Source organism: Hylobates moloch, unplaced genomic scaffold (assembly GCF_009828535.3).
Source record: "Hylobates moloch isolate HMO894 unplaced genomic scaffold, HMol_V3 SCAFFOLD_20, whole genome shotgun sequence".
NCBI classification, from domain to species: Eukaryota; Metazoa; Chordata; class Mammalia; order Primates; family Hylobatidae; genus Hylobates; species Hylobates moloch.
The window spans coordinates 29,621,810-29,640,665 of record NW_026652295.1 but is presented as its reverse complement, the minus strand read 5'-3'; the positions used below and the strand labels follow the sequence as shown (position 1 = coordinate 29,640,665).

General features: G+C 51.9%; 1 protein-coding gene and 1 pseudogene across 1 annotated transcript; one reads left to right on the top strand and one right to left on the bottom strand.

Moving 5' to 3' along the window:
• Nucleotides 1-888: 888 nt before the first annotated feature.
• Nucleotides 889-17,069, top strand: CCHCR1 (coiled-coil alpha-helical rod protein 1). The gene is given in 19 exon segments (XM_032140989.2): nt 889-1,317; nt 1,615-1,644; nt 1,646-1,682; nt 1,869-1,974; nt 3,912-4,215; nt 7,957-8,120; nt 8,219-8,354; nt 8,514-8,624; nt 8,867-9,016; nt 10,339-10,449; nt 10,556-10,662; nt 13,249-13,361; nt 13,562-13,607; nt 13,777-13,913; nt 14,006-14,194; nt 14,290-14,391; nt 16,107-16,258; nt 16,386-16,557; nt 16,807-17,069. Coding segments are annotated over 19 exon segments (2,508 nt in total). The 5' UTR covers nt 889-1,101; the 3' UTR covers nt 16,932-17,069.
• A 1,573-nt stretch (nt 17,070-18,642) lies between these two features.
• The window catches only part of LOC131382096 (DNA-directed RNA polymerases I, II, and III subunit RPABC5-like), an 8,443-nt pseudogene continuing 8,229 nt past the window's right edge, over nt 18,643-18,856 (bottom strand).

Sequence of the window (18,856 nt, the reverse complement as noted above, 5' to 3'; positions counted from 1 at the left end):
AGCCTCCTCTTCAAGCAGTGCCAGCCTGTGCGGCGGGTCCCGGGACCCCTTGGGCTCCTCGGCCGGAGCCGACGCTGCTGCAGCTGTTTGACAGCCAAGAAGCCGGGGCCTGGAGGGGCGCGGCCTCGGCGCGCGGGCAGCGCCTACCCCTCCTTCGGAATTCCCGGGCCCGAACTTCGCGCCGAGCGAGCCCGCCCCCCGTGCCGTTCCCGATTGGCCAGCTCATTTGTCCTCTTCCGCGCCATTGGACGGCGCCCCAAGATCTCCCGCCTTCCGCTTTTTCTGATTAGTTCACAAGTTTTCCCGGGTTCCCGCAGTGAGGAGGAGCCGCCTGGGCGCGGAGATGCTCCGACGCATTTAGTGGGCCCAGATTTAGACGCCACTGCGCCTGCGTACACCTTTCCCCCTCCTTCCTACAGAGTGAAATAAGACTTTAGGGCGCCCGCCTTACGCAGGCGCGGCCAGGGGCAGAGGCGGGGCCGGGAGCGAGGCGTAGGGGGTGTGGCCAAGGCGCAGTAGGGGGCTCTCGCGGTTGGTAAGGGACGTTCGGGAAGAATCGGTTGGGGGCGGGAAGGGGCTGAGCGGGGGTGCAGGGAGGGTTCAAGGGGTCCAAAGGGGAAGGGGGTACAGGGGCCAGGTGAAGGGACAGATGAGGAGATCAGAATAGCCTTAGAACTCAAGGGCCAACTGGGTGAAGCCTCGGGTATCTAGGGGAGCATTGGGGGGAGAGTAGAGCCGGCTAGCGTACAGGGGGCGAGAGCAGGCTATTGAGAGATGGGGGTGAGGGTGAGGACCAGAATAATTCCTTCAAAAAAAAGTAGATTAGGTTGTAAAAAGGGACGGGAGTAGGGAACCCAGATTCGGGTAAAAAATAGATTAATGAGGATGGCAGGGTGGGAGGAAGATCTTAAAGTGCCCACTATGTGTTAGGACTCGAGAAAGAGGAGGCGGGCGGCAGGCATGGAAGCTGAGGGGATAGTAGAGAGAAGCTGAGAGAACAGCCGCAGGAAAGATTTGAATGAGATGTCAGGACGCTGGCTTTTCTGCCTGGGGATCTAGGCTGCCTGGATTCCCAAGGTCTTGGGGAGGGTCTAGCCCTGAATGTGGCCACATTCAACTGGGGCCAGGCCTTGGGCCAGCACTTTAACAGGGAAGGACCCAAGAGGCATGGCCTGGTGGTGTCTGGATGGGCTTCCCTCAGGCCTTGCTGAGCCATGGAGAGAACTCTGGAGATGGCGCTCAAGACCCCTGCACTGTGTACCTCCTTTCTCACCTCTGGCCAGGAGCAGCAGGGACCATAGAAACTTAAGGATGAGGGTAAAGGCACTGCCCAGAATCCTGAAAGTATGAGTAAAGCCTCAGAGCCCCTCTCGGTCTGTCTCTTTCAGTAAATCCTCTCCACTTGATAGTTGCTTGGGTTCCATGAGGAACCAGGTTGAGACAGCAAGTGAATTTGGGGTATCTCCTACTTCTTTGGGGAAGTAGGAAAAGAGCTGAGCATCGGGTGGACCTGGCTGTAATTAAAGGATTATGACTTTGTTATTGTAGGGGCTTTCTCTTTGGAAGGTGGCCTGAAAATTGAATTGGAGTGTCTTTGTTTCTCCTATTGTCCAGGGGAACATAGATGGCTGGAGACAGAATCTGTGAGCCTTCAAATAATGTGGAGATGTTTCCACCTTCAGGTCAGTGGGACCAGACAAGGGGAGTGGTGGTTGTCTCTGCCTGGGAAACTGACCATCTTTGTTTTTATAATTCTTCAGGTTCCACTGGGCTGATTCCCCCCTCCCACTTTCAAGCTCGGCCCCTTTCAACTCTGCCAAGAATAGCTCCCACCTGGCTCTCAGACATTCCCCTGGTCCAACCCCCAGGCCATCAAGATGTGTCAGAGAGGCGGCCAGACACCCAGAGACCTCGAGTGACCATGTGGGAGCGGGATCTTTCCGGTGACAGGCAGGAGCCAGGACGGAGAGGCAGGTAGGGATCCATCCACGCCGTTTTCTCAGGCTTGCTTGCTAGTGACCCTTCCTTACTGGAATAAACTCCTTACCCTATTTTGACCCTAGTTTCCAGGACGTACTCATTTTTATGTAAGCAATTATTAGTTCCTACAGTGCATAAATAATAAAGCAGTGTGCTAGGTGCTAGGGATGAGGATAACAATAGTGAATAAGACAAATCCTGACTTAAATTTGTAATTAATAAGGAATCTAAAATCCTAAGAGGGGAGATAGATTGACCACCAGCTGATGGTAAAGCATAGTATGAGGCAAGATGAAGAAGTGCAAACTAGAAGTAGAGACCCAGCACTGTGGCAGTGTGGGTTCATTCTGATGGAAGAAAGCCTTTACAGAGGACGTGCTGTGGGAGCTGGCCGTGCTGTCGTATTGTCTGTAAACATTCTTATTGTTGTTTCATGTGTCTTTTCCCAGATGTACTGGGATATCATTCTGCCATTTTGCTCCAGAGTAGGATTACATTAGAAGCAGCAGCATGATGAAGAAGGAATACTAGACTGGGTGTCAGGAGACAAGAGACTCTTATTTCTAGTTTGGCTACCAGCTAGAGGACATTTGACAAGTCACTTAATTTCCCTAGCCTACAGATCCCTGCTACTAAAAAAAAAAGGAAAGAAAGAGCCAGATATGGTGGCTAACACCTATAATCCTAGCATATTGGGAGCTGACACAGGAGGATCACCTGAGCCCAGGAGTTCAAGACCAGCCTGGGCAACAAAGCGAGACTGCGTCTCCACAGAAAATAATTAGCTGGCTGTGGTGGCATGCATTCGTAGTCCCAGCTACTCAGGAGGCTAAGGTGGTAGGACCGCTTGAGCTCAGGAGTTGAAGGCTGCAGTGACCTATGATCCAGTCACTGCATTGAGGCCTGGGTGACACAGTGATACCCTGTCTCTAAAAACAGCAACAACAACAATCTCTTGTAGTCCTGGGTCTCAGAGAGCTGCCTCAGGAGCCATGTTCCAAGCTGGATTAAACTTCATGTGACATTGGTAGATGATTTCTCCAAAAGCTAGCACTATGTTATTTATGTACTGTTCTCTCAGACTCCTCATAAAGTATACCTAACACTCAATAAATGTCTTTTTTTTTTTTTTGAGATGGAGTCTCACTCTGTCGCCTAGGCTGGAGTGCAGTGGCAAGATCTTGGCTCACTGCAAGCTCCACCTCCCGGGTTGATGCCATTCTCCTGCCTCGGCCTCCCAAGTAGCTGGGACTACAGGCGCCTGCCACCACACCTGGCTAGTTTTTTATAGTTTTAGTAGATACGGGGTTTCACCGTGTTAACCAGGATGGTCTCGATCTCCTGACCTCATGATCCACCCGCCTCGGCCTCCCAAAGTGCTAGGATTACAGGCGTGAGCCACCACGCCTGGCCAATAAATGCCTTTTAACTAACACCTGGCTTCACTATATTGATACTGGAAGCTCATGACCTCTCTATGCCCATTCCTCCCTCAAACTTCTTGCCCTTAAATCAGAATTGAGAAGTCTCTGTGTGTTCTTCCAACCTTTCCACTTAAAATGTGTGGCCTAAAAAAAAAAAAAAAGACAAAAAAACCACCAAAAAACAAAAAGAATGTGTGGCCTAATGATATACACATTTGATGTTGAATCTGCCTGTATGTAGCTCTCTCTAGGGAGATCATGTTCCGTGATCTCAGCCAGACTTTAGGTCCTGTGGGTCCAGGCACTGGACTCAACATGCTCAATAGGGCTTTGATGAATGATGATGATGTCAATGCAGACATCCCCATACCCCAGCTTCAGCACCCCCTTCACCTCCCCACACGGAAGCAGAGGGGTCCTCTTTTCCTTCTCCTGGCTATGTTTATGCCCTCAACTATCCTTCCAGCACTGGAGACAAGTCTCACCTGCACTAACCTGTCTTTGAAGGTCCTGGGAGCTGGAGGGGTCACAGGCCCTGAGCCAGCAGGCTGAGGTGATCGCTCGGCAGCTGCAAGAGCTGCGGCGGCTGGAGGAGGAGGTCCGGCTCCTGCGGGAGACCTCGCTGCAGCAGAAGATGAGGCTAGAGGCCCAGGCCATGGAGCTAGAGGCTCTGGCACGGGCGGAGAAGGCCGGCCGAGCTGAGGCTGAGGGCCTGCGTGCTGCTTTGGCTGGGGCTGAGGTTGTCCGGAAGAACTTGGAAGACGGGAGCCAGCGGGAGCTGGAAGAGGTTCAGAGGCTGCACCAAGAGCAGGTGAATGCAGGGTTGGAAAGGATTCAAATTCATAATGGAGAGCTGGGCAGTAGCTTCCAAGCAAAGAACAGGTATTGCAGAAAAGACCCTCCATGGGTAGTGAGTGGTGGAGTGATGAGACCTTTGGTGAAAAGAAACACACATGGTCTAGAAAGATGGAGAATTTGGGTACTTTGATCTTAATTCAGGTTGCACTTTTCCCCCAAGACTCAAGTGGCCTCCCTGCTTCCCTTTCTAGTAGGAAGTAGTTTGCCTCCCTATTTTACTCCAGGTACCAATTCATCAGGGGTATTGTGGAGGGCAGTGAGGAAGGTGGGTATAAGGGGGCTATGGTGGACCGGGAGAGAGAGATTATTCAGTCCGCAAACTCAGTGCTTACTCTTTGCCATCTCTGAGACTCAGTGACCAAATTAGCCTAAGTCCTGCCTTCGTGGATGGAACTGACAGCCTCATGGGGGATATACACATCCACATTTAATTTAATCATAATTAATTGCAATCAGGAGGAATGCCTTGAAGGAGAAGGACTAGAGAGCACTAACTTAGTCTGGGGTTCAGGGAAGGCCACTGTAACCAATTGACATGTCAAGGAAAGAAACTATAGGGCTGGGCGCAGTAGCTCACGCCTGTAATCCCAGCATTTTGGGAGGCCGAGGCAGGCAGATCACAAGGTCAGGAGTTCAAGACCAGCCTGGCCAACATGGCGAAACCCCATCTTTACTAAAAATACAAAAATTCACCAGGTGTGGTGGTGCGCACCTGTAATCCCAGCTACTTGAGAGGCCGAGGCAGGAGAATCACTTGAACCTGGGAGGTGGAGGTTGCAGTGAGCTGATATCATGCCATTGCACTCCAGCCTGGGTGACAGAGCAAGACTCTGTCTTGAAAAATAAAATAACATAAAAAAGGAACTGGGAGAAAACAAGGGAGAATTCCTTTTTTTTTTTTTTTTTTTGAGATGGAGTCTCGCTCTGTAGCCCAGGCTGGAGTGCAGTGGCACAATCTCAGCTCACTGCAAGCTCCGCCTCCCGGGTTCACACCATTCTCCTGCCTCAGCCTCTCCGAGTAGCTGGGACTACAGGCGCCCGCTACCACGCCCCGGCTATTTTTTTGTGTGTGTTTTTAGTAGAGACGGGGTTTCACCGTGGTCTCGATCTCCTGACCTTGTGATCCGCCCGCCTCGGCCTCCCAAAGTGCTGGGATTACAAGCATGAGCCACCGCGCCCAGCCGGAGAATTCCTTTATAACCTTGAAGTAGGCAAGTCTTTTCTACCTGTGAGTCAAAATCCAAAATCTAGAAGCCGTAAAGGAAAAGATTGATCCATTGACTTTATAACATGAACATTAGCAATGGCAAAAAAAAAAAAAAAAAAAAAATAGCTCAGATGACAAGAAAAGGGTAATATCCCTAATATAAAATGTGTGCCTAGAATTGGTAAGGGAAAGACCAGCAATCCAATCAGAAAGTGGACAAAGGAGATTCATGAAAGAAACTTAGAAACGAGAAGCTAGGCCGGGCACAGTGGCTCACGCCTGTAATCCCAGCACTTTGGGAGGCCGAGGTGGGCAGATCACTTGAGGCCAGGAGTTCAAGACCAGCCTGGCCAACATGAAGAAAACCAGTCTTTACAAAAGGTACAAAAATTAGCCGGGTATGGTGGTGGGCGCCTATAATCCTCCAGCTTCTTGGGAGGCTGAGGCAGGAGAATTGCTTGAACCTGGGAGACAGAGGTTGCAGTGAGCTGAGATCACACTCCAGCCTGGGCAGCAGAGCAAGACTGAAAAAACAGCAAGCTACCATTTGTGCTGAATAGGAGTTGGCCAGTGAAGAGGCGTGTGAGGTCCAATGGTAGCTGGAAGACACTTGGTGGGACAACAGGTGAAGGCAGGGATGGGAGGAGGCCAGAAGGCTGGAGCACAGAGATGAGGGTCGCTGAATGTGCTGCAGAGCACAGGACCCAGGGCACAAGGCCTTGGCCACTTCAGAGCTTGCTACTTTCCATTAAGATCAATGAGCAGGCTGGGAGCGGTGGCTTATACCTGTAATCCTAGCACTTTGTGTGTGTGGGGTTTTTTTTGTTGTTTTTTGTTTGTTTGTTTTTTGTTTTTTGAGACGGAGTCTCGCCCTATCTCCCAGGCTGGAGTGCAATGGCACGATCTTGGCTCACTGCAAGCTCCGCCTCCCGGGTTCACACCATTCTCCTGCCTCAGCCTTCCGAGTAGCTGGGACTACAGGCGCCCGCCACCACGCCCGGCTAATTTTTTGTATTTTTAGTATAGATGGGGGTTCACAGTGTTAGCCAGGATGGTCTCGATCTCCTGACCTCATGATCCGCCCGCCTCGGCCTCCCAAAGTGCTGGGATTACAAGCATGAGCCACCACGCCCGGCCAATCCTAGCACTTCGGGAGGCCAAGGTGGAAGGATCACTTGAGCCCAGGAGTTTGAGACTAGCCTGGGCAACAAAGCGAGACCCCCTTTTCTATTTTATTAAAGAAATTTGGGCTGGGCATGATTGCTCACATGTGTAATCCCAGCACTTTGGGAAGCTGAGGCGGGTGGATCACTTGAGGTCAGGAGTTCAAGACCAGCCTGGCCAACATGGTGAAACCTCATCTCTACTAAAAATACAAAAATTAGCTGGGCATGGTGGCTCATGCCTGTAATCTCACCTACTCGGGAGGGTGGGGCAGGAGAATTGTTTGAACCTGGGAGGCAGCGTTTGCAGTGAGCTGAGATTGTGCCATTGCACTCCAGTCTGGGCAACAAAGTGAAACTCCATCTCCAAAAAAAAACAAAAAGAAAAAAAAATTGTTTTTTCAAGTAATAAGCAACTGTTGAAAGGTTTTAAGCAGGGAAATGACATGATTAGATTTGTATTTTATGTCTAAAAAGTTTTGTCATTTATGTCCCCCAAATTAACTTTATTGTTGTATGGAGACAGGGCTAGAGGAGGCAGACCAGGAAGCAGGGTGGCCACTTTGCCCTCCTTTCCAGTCCATCCCATGACTCTTGGTGGCTCTGACACCCCTGCAACCCTTTGAGGTGCCATGGACAAAAGACACAAAATTCCTCCTTTCCTGGAGCTTTCCTTCCAGTGTGGTCCGACAGATAGTAACACATACACATAAGCAAGATATGGTCAGTGCTAAGTGCTCGGGAGGATGTGAACAGCTGACGGGGCAGAGTAGGGTTTGGGGGGAGGTTATTAGAGGGCCCAGCGAAGCCACCCTGAGGAGGGGCTATCGCCTGGGGTCTGTGGAGCAAGGAGGGGCCACTGGTTCTCAGCAGACTCCCTGTGGCTGGAGCTCAGGAGGCAGGCAGAAGCCGGGTCCCCTGGCCTGCAGGTGTGGAGAGACGCCTGGGTTTTGTTGTGAATGCTGTGAGAAGCCACCAAGGGTTTGTAAAGACTAGTTAGGAGATGGTCGCTGTTGCCCAGGCAAAAGATGAGGGTAGCTTACAGGCAAAAGATGAGGGTAGCTTACAGGCAAAAGATGAGGGTTGGTGGCAGTGGAGACGGAGACAGAAAGAGGTGAAGATATGTTTTGGGGGAGATCGGACAAGAACTCCTGATGGGTTGTGGGGCAGCTGCGGAAAGTGAGTTGCCAGCTCTCCATTTGCTGTGCGCAGTTGGGTGATTGGTTGGGTCATTCTCTAAGGTCACAGAAAGTGGGAGTGAAGGGAACAAGGAAGGCCTCCATGTGGGGTCGAGCCTCTACTGAACCTCCTCTTCTTTCTGCAGCTGTCCTCTTTGACACAGGCTCACGAGGAGGCTCTTTCCAGTTTGACCAGCAAGGCCGAGGGCTTGGAGAAGTCTCTGAGTAGTCTGGAAGCCAGGAGAGCAGGGGAAGCCAAGGAGCTGGCTGAGGCTCAGAGGGAGGCCGAGCTGCTTCGGAAACAGCTGAGGTAGGTGGGCAGACGCCGACGGGGGCCCAGCAGTTGGTGGTGTGGTGGGTCTGCAGGGCGCCCCACTGGTGGCTGTCCCATTCCCACCCCAACCCTAGCAAGACCCAGGAAGACTTGGAGGCTCAGGTGACCCTGGTTGAGAATCTAAGAAAATACGTTGGGGAACAAGTCCCTTCTGAGGTCCACAGCCAGACATGGGAACTGGAGCGACAGAAGCTTCTGGAAACCACGCAGGTGAGGGTGCAGGAATGTATCTGTGTGGGGACTTGGGGATCAGGTTGGGAGGCAAGCACAGCCCTTGGAGGAGCGTGTAGAGCACAGCCTCCGGGAGAGAAGGTGGTACCCGAGGCGGCATGGAGGCCCTACAGAGGGGCTGATTCCCTCCGCCCGCAGCACTTGCAGGAGGACCGGGACAGCCTGCACGCCACCGCGGAGCTGCTGCAGGTGCGGGTGCAGAGCCTCACACACATCCTCGCCCTGCAGGAGGAGGAGCTGACCAGGAAGGTACAGCCCAACCCCCAGACCCCTCACCCTCAGCCGCATCCTGCATCTCCTGCCCCCTGCCTCCCTCCTTGTGGGCAGGAGGGGTCGATGTGCTCCAGAACCTGCTTAGATCTCCTTCTTCCTGTGAACTCCTCTTGCTGTAGCTCATGTTGCCCAGGCATGACAGAGGAGAAACAAAGATGCCACCTCCTTCCTGTCCTCCCCCAGGAGCCCACACTTTTCTCCCACTCCTTCTTCCTCAGGTTCAACCTTCAGATTCCCTGGAGCCTGAGTTTACCAGGAAGTACCAGTCCCTGCTGAACCGCTGGCGGGAGAAGGTGTTTGCCCTCATGTTGCAGCTAAAGGCCCAGGAGCTGGAATACAGTGACTCTGTTAAGCAGCTGAAGGGACAGGTCACTGCACTCTCTTTTCTCCTGGTATTCCCTCCCAGCACTTTGCTCCTTTCATAAAGGTGGCATCCATTCAACCAATGTTTATTGAGTGGTTGCCACATGCTGGGCACACAGCCCTGAACAAAACTGAAATGTGGAGCTTGCATTCTAGAGCAGAGACCCAGAACACGCAAGTAAACAGATAATGTTGAGTAATTATATGTGCTATACAGAAAGATTGAAGCCGGGTGCAGTGGCTCACACCTATAATGTGATCACTTTGGTCTCGAACTCCTGACCTCAGATGATTCGCCTGCCTCAGCCTCCCAAAGTGATGGGATTTACAGATGTGAGCCACCGTGCCCAGCCAAGTAATGCGAACAGTTTGGGAGACCGAGGCAGGTGGATCACTGGAGGTCAGGAGTTCAAGACCAGCCTGGGAAACATGTGAAATCCTGTCTCTACTAAAAATACAAAAAATTAGCCAGGCATGGTGGCTCATTCCTGTAGTCCCAGCTACTCTGGAGGATGAGGCGGGAGGATCACCTGAGGCTGGGAGGTCAAGGCCACAGTGAGCTGTGATCCCATCACTGCACTCTAGCCTGGGTAACAAAGCGAGATCCTTTCTCAAAAAAAAAGAAAGTAGTAAGAAAAATTCAAAAGATAATGTGATGGAGAGACTGGGGTGAGTCAGCCTCAGGTAGGATGGTCAGAGACAGCCTCTCTGAGGAGGTGACAGCATATGAGGAGAGTGGCATGGTCAGTTGGTGGGTCTTGTGGGGTGGGTCAAGGGCTATTCCCATCTTCCAGTGGGCACATGGAACGTGGAACATGGAACACTGGCCTCAGATTCCATTCTCAGAACCTAAGCTTCTGTCACCCTGCATGGCATTCCTTCTTTTTCTTTTCCTTTTTTTTTTTTTTTTTTTTCTTGAGAAGGAGTCTTGTTCTTGTCGCCCAGGCTGGAGTGCAGTGGCCTGGTCTCAGCTCATTGCAACCTCCACCTCTCAGGTTCAAGCGATTCTCCTGCCTCAGCCTCCCAAGTAGCTGGGATTACAGGCACATGCCACCACGCTCAGCTAATTTTTGTATTTTTAGTAGAGACAGGGTTTCACCATGTTGGCCAGGCTGATCTTGAACCCCTGACCTCAAGTGATCCATCTGCCTCGGCCTCCCAAAGTGCTGGGATTATAGGCGTGAGCCACCACGCCGCGCCGCGCCCCCCCCTCCCCAGCCCCTGCATGGCATTCTTGCAGAGATCTCTGCACCTGCCACTTTGCTTCCAGTGCCCCCCTCAGCTTTTAGCTCTAGAGGGCGCTGCCTAGCTCCCTCTCCTCCCCCAGGTGGCCTCACTCCAGGAACAAGTGACATCCCAGAGCCAGGAGCAGGCCATCCTGCAGCAATCCCTGCAGGACAAAGCCGCAGAGGTGGAGGTGGAGCGGATGGGTGCCAAGGTGGGTGTCAGCCTACTAGAGACTCGGGGAGGGCAAGGGAGCCCCTGTTCCAGGGCTGCAGCCAGGACTTAGGGAGGGACCCTGTCCTTTGCTGCATCCTCCCCAGGGCCTGCAGTTGGAGCTGAGCCGTGCTCAGGAGGCCAGGCATCGGTGGCAGCAGCAGACAGCCTCAGCCGAGGAGCAGTTGAGGCTTGTGGTCAATGCTGTCAGCAGGTATCAGGGATGGAGGGGTGGGTGGAGTAGTGTTTCTGCCACCTCATGTTCCTGGGTACCTTGTTGCTGAGGAGCCTCAGGCAAGAGGGGCTGGGAAGCTGGCCACTGGAGGCTACAGGGCTGGGCAGATTTAGCTCTATCAATGTTCCTGCATTCGTTTCTTTTCCTGGGGAAGCCCCGTCTGCATTCACACCTGATTGCTTGTTATGAATTTCCCATTGCATGTTTGGCTGGAGGTGAGGCCTTGCTTCCTCCTGCAGTTTAGTCTAGTAATGGCTTGAGCTGAATAGAGCACCCGGGAGGATCTTCACTTGCAGTATTGTTCTGGGATGGAGAGTGTAGACACTTCATCTTCCTTTTTTTATCTAAAATTTTGCGGGCATTCCCTGTTTCACTGGAGAAAAATTTAGTCTATTTATTTATTTATTTTGAGACAGAGTCTTGCTCTGTCACCCAGGCTGGAGTACAATGGCGCAATCTTGGCTCACTGCAACCTCGCCTCCCTGGTTCAAGTGATTCTCCTGCCTCAGCCTCCCGAGTTTACAGACATGTCTGGATTACAGACATCCTCCACCAGTTTCCTCCACCACGCCCGGCTAATTTTTGCATTTTTAGTAGAGACGGGGTTTCACCATGTAGGCCAGGCTGGTCTTGAACTCCTGACCTCAGGAGATCCACCCACCTCAGCCTCCCAAAGTGCTGGAATTGCAGGTGTGAGCCACTGCACCTGGCCTAGTCTATTTATTTAAAGCTATATACTTACTTGCTTACTATTCCATCTAAAATGTAAGCCAGTTAGTTTCCTTCTAAATCAATTGCCAGCCTTTGTCTCTCATACCAACTTCCTAGTTGTTTCATTACCAACAATTGTTGTATGACCTTCGGAAAAACCTCTAAGAAAACAGCAAAGTTTCTTTGTGCTGGTGATGACTTCCCCTCAGCCTTGGACATTGAGGTACCCAAGGCAGGTAGTTTTTTTTTTTTTTTTTTGAGGCAGAGTCTCGCACTGTCGTCTAGGCTGGAGTGCAGTGGCACGATCTCAGCTCCCTGCAACCTCTGCCTCCCGGGTTCACACGATTCTTCTGCCTCAGCCTCCTGAGTAGCTGGGATTACAGGCGCACACCACTACACCCAGCTAATTTTTTGTATTTTTAGTAGAGATGGGGTTTCATTATGTTGGCCAGGCTGGTCTCAAACTTCTGACCTCGTGATCCGCCCACCTCGGCCTCCCAAAGTGCTGGGATTACAGGCTTGAGCCACTGTGCCTGGCCGGCAGGTAGTTCTTAGCACAGTGCCTGGCTTGTAAATGTTTATTGTTATTGTGAGGCTCTTCTTAATGGGTTAATTTAGATAAAGATAATTTTTGGTTTAGCGAAATTAAGATGCAGGATGAGTCCTTGCCCACCACTTCCTTCTCTTGGATTTGTACCTTAGGGATTAATTCAGCTTTAAAAATTATGAAAAATTTCAAACTTGCATGGAATTAAACTAGTTATAATAACCTACCACCCAGGTTCAATCCATTGTGGGTGACCCCTACCTTCAGTAGAACAGAAAGATGTGCTGTGGACCCGGTTTGACTTTGGTACCAGGCGATCACAGAAATGGTCTGTGTAATGATGCATTTGCCGAAAGTCCTCCAGGCTTAAAGCAGTCCAAACTCGGATTGTTGCTGGGTTTATTAGATTGTCTCTAGGTAATTGGAGACTTTAATAAGAGCTGCGGTAGGTGTTGGAAGCATCTACTCAAACAATTTACAGATCAAAGTGAACTTTGCTGTGCTGCTGGGGATTCAGCTGCAAGCCTTCATCATCATGTGTTTTTCTGTGGGTGTGCAGACCTGGACTCTCCTGAGGAAACCCCAGTCCAGCCCCAGACACTCCTTGGCCTCCTCCTGGGGCCTGTTTAAGCTGCTCAGTTTTCATCAGCCAGGTTGGTCCTACTTTTGGCACAGCCAGCTGGTAAAGCATGTGGACCTGCCCGTCACTGGTGCTAGATCGACACTCTTGGGCTTGGAAAGGATAACTTTGTTTTGTTTTGTTTTTTTGAGATAGAGTCTCGGCTCTGTCACCCAGGCTTGAGGGCAGGGGTGTGATCTTGGCTCACTGCAACCTCCACCTCCTAGGTTCAAGTGATTCTCGTGCCTCAGCCTCCGGAGTAACTGGGATTACAGGCATGAGCCACCATGCCCGGCTAATTTTTGTGTTTTTAGTAGAGACAGAGTTTCACCATGTTGGCCAGGCTAGTCTCCAATTCCTGACTTCAGGTGATCCGCCCTCCTCGGCCTCCCAAAGTGCTGGGATTACAGGCAGGAGCCACTGCCCCTGGCCAGAGAGGATAACTTTACTCTTTGATACACGATAGTGAGTGAAACACAGGTTGTGAGAAATAAGCTTAACAGGTTGCTTAAAAAGATAGTCACTTAATGCATTCTTCGGGCAAGGGTCCTTTAGATAATTGACGGAAGCTGTGCGTTCTGTACTTGTATAACAGGACAGGATTAGAGGGAGTTGTGTATACAAGGCACAGCAAGTCCTTTGAGAATGAGGGGAGGCATGGAGGATCAGTGACCTGTGCCCTCTTCAGCTCTCAGATCTGGCTCGAGAGCACCATGGTGAAGGTGGAAGAGGCTGCCGCCCGGCTTCCCAGCCTCAACAACCGACTCAGCTATGCCGTCCGCAAGGTCCACACCATTCGGGGTGCGTAGGGCAACTGCGAGCCATGTCCTGCCCCCACCCCACCAGCTCGGACTTTCTTCTTCCTGACCCAGCTCTCTCTGATCCGACATCCATTCACCTTCCTCCTTTCACCAGTTCTTGCATCTTTTTCCCTTACTCCCTGTCCCCACTTTCTTCCATGCAAACTTCATCTCTTTTTCTCCCTGCCTTTTCCTTCCCAGGCCTGATTGCTCGAAAGCTTGCGCTTGCTCAGCTGCGCCAGGAGAGGTGAAGTTTGGGCACTTTGAGGTGGATGGGGCTTTAGGGTGGGGTGGATGGGGCTTTAGGGCATTGGCTGCTGGGACCCCCAAAACCATGAGGACTGAGGCGGGATGGGGGCTTTGGGGTCAGGCAGCTGGGTGATTTCTCCTGACTCTGTTTCTCTTCCCCATCCCAGCTGTCCCCTACCACCACCAGTCACAGACGTGAGCCTTGAGTTGCAGCAGCTGCGGGAAGAACGGAACCGCCTGGATGCAGAACTGCAGCTGAGTGCCCGCCTCATCCAGCAGGAGGTGGGCCGGGCTCGGGAGCAAGGTACACCTCGTTGCCAGGGGGTGGAGAGGATGAGGAAGAACCCAGTGTCTAGGGTGCTGGGAGATGCCTGACCCAGTACCCCCTCCTTTTAGGGGAGGCAGAGCGGCAGCAGCTGAGCAAGGTGGCCCAGCAGCTGGAGCAGGAGCTGCAGCAGACCCAGGAGTCCCTGGCTAGCTTGGGGCTGCAGCTGGAGGTAGCACGCCAGGGCCAGCAGGAGAGCACAGAGGAGGCTGCCAGTCTGCGGCAGGAGCTGACCCAGCAGCAGGAACTCTACGGGCAAGGTGTCGAGAGGGAAAGGGGTGTTCCCTTGGAGGGTGGGGTGGGAACTGCGAATCAAAGCTCCTGCTGATATGCCCTGTCTGCACTTTCACCCCAGCCCTGCAAGAGAAGGTGGCTGAAGTGGAAACTCGGCTGCGGGAGCAACTCTCAGACACAGAGAGGAGGCTGAACGAGGCTCGAAGGGAGCATGCCAAGGCCGGTGAGCCTTGCCAGGGTGGATAGGGCCTTCCAGGAAGAAGGAAATGTTAAGACATAAGGTTATTATCTTCCCCTCAAAGTTTGTTCAAAGCTTCATTACAGGAAGTAATGAAGGTATCCAGGAATAGCACAGATGAATTATCACATCGTGAACACACCCATATAGCCAGCACCAGATTAAGAAACAGCATATGGCCGGTCGCCGTGGCTCATGCCTGTAATCCCGGCACTTTGGGAGGCTAAGGGGGGTGTATCACCTGAGGTCAGGAGTTTGAGGCCAGCCTGGACAACATGGCAAAACCCTGTCTCTACTAAAAATACAAAAATAAGCTGGGTGTGGTGGCGGGCACCTATAATCCCAGCTACTTGGGAGACTGAGGCAGGAGAATGGCTTGAACCCAGGTGGTGGAGGTTGCAGTGAGCTGAGATCACACCACTGCACTCCAGCCTGGAGAGCAAAACTCAGTCTCAAAACAAACAAAAAGAAACAGCATATGACCAGCTCAGGACCCTCCTGTACCCCTTCCAGTCATACCCCTTCACAGACGCCACCACCTTCCAGATATCTAACACCAGCAATTACCCCCTAGCAAAAATTTCACACACCTGAACAAGTTAAAAGAATTGTGGCCAGCGCGGTGGCTTACACATGTAATCCCAGCACTTTGGGAGACCAAGGCAGGAGGATTGCTTGAGCCCGGGAGTTCAAGATCAGCCTGGGCAACATAGACTCCCATCTCTTAAAAAAAAATACAAAAATTAGCTAGGCCTGGTGGTGGGCACCTGTAGCCCAAGCTTACTTGTGAGGCTGATGTGGGAAGATCACATGAACCCGGGAGGTCGAGGCTGCAGTGAGCCAAGATTGTGCCACTGCACTACAGCCTGGGCAATAGAGAAAGACCGTGTGTCAAAAAAAGAATTGTGTAATGAATATATCTTCTCTAAATATAGCAGTTAACATTTGCCACATTTGGTCTCTTATCTATATACACGCATATTTGTACATCTTTTGAATCACTTTAAGTTGTAATCATTTAATGTTTTGTTTTGTTTTGTTTGTTGTTTTTTTTTTTGAGACAGAGTCTTCCTCTGTCACCAGCTGGAGTGCAGTGGCATGATCTTGGCTCATTGTGACCTCTGCCTCACGGGTTCAAGCCATTCTCCTGGCTCAGCCTCCCAAGTAGCTGGGATTACAGGCGCCCACCACCATGCCCAGCTAGTTTTTTGTATTTTTAGTAGAGATGGGATTTCACCATGTTGGCCAGGTTGGTCTCCAGCTCCTGACCTTGTGATCCGCCCACCTTGGCCTCCCAAAGTGCTGGGATTACAGGTGTGAGCCACCGCACCTAAGTAAGTTGTAAACATAAGTTGTTCAGCTGCATCTCCAAAGCCAGTAAATTATCCTATATAGCTGCAATCATCACACTTTAAGACAATGAACACTAATTGCACAAAATCTAACCCAGTTCATATTCAGATTTCCCCTGAGGAACTCCAGGATGGTTCAGGGATGAGGAAGATACTTAGGTTCAGATTCCCAGGCTCCTAGAGCATCAGCCCACCCCTCCAACTGTACAGAAGAGACAGGTCCACAGAGCAGAACAGCCTCCCCAAGCCACAGAGTTGGTGACCCAGCGTTTGTTCCTGTCTTCATGGTGCCTGGCTGCCTCTGGCCTGACTCACACCTGCCTCCTCTGTGCCTTGCCCTCTCTGTAGTGGTCTCCTTGCGCCAGATTCAGCGCAGAGCCGCCCAGGAAAAGGAGCGGAGCCAGGAACTCAGACGTCTGCAGGAGGAGGCCCGGAAGGAGGAGGGGCAGCGACTGGCCTGGCGCTTGCAGGAGCTAGAGAGGGATAAGAACCTCATGCTGGTAGGAGACAGGAGGGCAGACAGGCAGACACTAGGGCCCATCCTGGGCTGGTTCCTGGGCTAGAGGTGTGGAAAGAGGATGGTGAGGGAGGCTCTACCCAGGCTAGGTTTAACCCTCTCCTTCCCAGGCCACCTTGCAGCAAGAGGGTCTCCTCTCCCGTTACAAGCAGCAGCGACTGTTGACAGTTCTTCCTTCCCTACTGGATAAGAAGAAATCTGTGGTGTCCAGCCCCAGGCCTCCAGAGTGTTCAGCATCCGCACCTGTAGCAGCAGCAGTGCCCACCAGGGAGTCCATAAAAGGTCTTGGACCAAGCACAGAGGGACAAGGGACAAATGGGCGCACTTCAGGAATCTCCTCTTCAGACTCTTGCATGATGAGTGTTGTTCTCTGTGATCCTTCAAGGCCCTTAGCCTCTTTTAGCGATGCCCAGCTTGGACCAAAGAGCCTCCTCTCTCCCAGTCCTCACTTCCTGTGCCAGCCTTGTTTCCTCTGTAACCACGAGTACCTTCCCTTGTCTGGTGCTCATCTCCTGCTGTCTTCCTTCCCAGGGTCCCTCTCTGTCCTGCTCGATGACCTGCAGGGCCTGAGTGAAGCCATTTCCAAAGAGGAAGCTGTTTGTCAAGGAGACAACCTTGACAGATGCTCCAGCTCCAATCCCCAGATGAGCAGTTAAGCAGCTGACAGCTGGAGGGAAAGCCAGCCTGGGGGCTGGGAGGATCCTGGAGAAGTGGGTGGGGACAGACCAGCCCTTCCCCATCCTGGGGTTGCCCTGGGGAATACCAGCTGAGTCTGAATTCTGCTCTAAATAAAGACGACTCTAAATAAAGACGACTACTTCCATTGTTTGGAAATGTTGTTTCTGGGAATCTGTGGGAATTCTCCCTGCAGCTATCTCTCTTGGAGATGTGAGAAGTGGTCCCACCCATAGCTCTCTCTATGGGTGGCACCTTTTCAAATCCTTTTTCTAGGCAGCTTTGGAAATGTTTGGGAAGCTCCTGCTTTTCTTTATTCTCAACTTTTGTTTTAAAACTCTTCTTCTAGAAGATGATAAATGCCAGGAGTGGGGAAGATGAAACATTCACTCATTCAACAGGAATGTCAGAGCCGGGCACTGTATTAGCCTGGGGGCCGCCTGGGCCCTGAGAGCCTACATCCTAGTGGGAGAGAGAGGGCAGACAGGACCTAAACAGATGAACAAGATCATTTCAAATAAGTGCTTGAAGAGAAAATACAGTACAATGATGTGATAGAAACTGACTCTGGGGAGAGGCCTCTGAGCGGGGGACCTTGTGCTGAGGCCTGCCTGAAGTGGGCTCCTGTGGAGGCCAGGAGGGCTCTGTAGAGAATGGTCAAGGATGCTGCTGCGAGGCCGAGATGTGGCCAAGTTTGGATTTTACTGAAAGTCAATAGAAAGCCATTGGAGTACTTCTTTAAAAACAGGGAAGAAGGCCAGGTGTGGTAGCTCATGCCTGTAATCCTAACGCTTTGGGAGGCTGAGGCAGGCGGATCACCTGAGCTCAGGAGTTTGAGACGAGCCTGGGCAACATGGTGAAACTTCATCTCTACTAAAATACAAAAAATTAGCCGGGCGTGGCGGTGTGCGCCTGTAGTCCCAGCTACTCAGGAGGCTGACAGAGGAGAATTGCTTGAACACGGGAGGCGGAGGTTGCAGTGAGCCGGGATCATGCCACTGCACTCCAGCCTGGGTGACAGAGTGAGACTCAGTCTCAAAAAAAGAAAAAAAAACAGGGAAGGGGGCCAGGTGCTGTGGCTCCCGCCTGTAATCCCAGCACTTTTTTTTTTTTTTTTGAGACAGTTTTGCTCTTGTTGCCAGGCTGGAGTGCAGTGGCACAATCTCATCTCACTGCAACCTCCACCTCCCAGGTTCAAGCAATTCTCCTGCCTCAGCCTCTGGAGTAGCTGAATCCCAACACTCTTTTGGGAGGCCGAGGTGAACGGATCGCTTGAGCCCAGGAGTTTGAGACCAGCCAACATGGGGAGACTCCATCTATATAAAAAATAGAAAACATTGGAGGGCATGGTGGTGTGCACCCATGGTCCTAGTTACTCCAGAGGCTGAGTTGGGAGGATTGTTTGAGCCCAAGAGGTTGAGGCTGCAATGAGCTGTGATCGCACCACTGCACCCCAGCCTAAGAGAGCGAGAACCTGTCCTCGCTCCCCAAACAAAGGGAAGACGCAACATGATTTGGTGTACATTTTTTTTTCCTGAGGGACTTACTGGATGGTCCCTTCCAGAATGAGGTACATGTCCACGCACTGTGGTCAGCGATTGCTCCTGGCATCCCGACATCTCAGTTTAGTGAACTCAGGGTAAGACAGTGACTGCCCATGGTCAGCGCGGCAGGTGGGTGGGTCTAGCGAGGTCACTTCCCCAGGAGGGCATAATTGAGCGGCTTCCGGATCAGGTCCACGTGGGCCAGCAGCATGCAGCAGGTAGCGGCTGTAGCACTTCAGACCCAGGGCATCCCCATCAGTGTACTTGGCCTGCAGCAGCCCCAGGTAGGCCTCCCACATGTTGCCCACAGTCTTGCTGCAGGTGAAGCAGCGCACACAACTTCCGAGCTCAAGTGGTCCTCC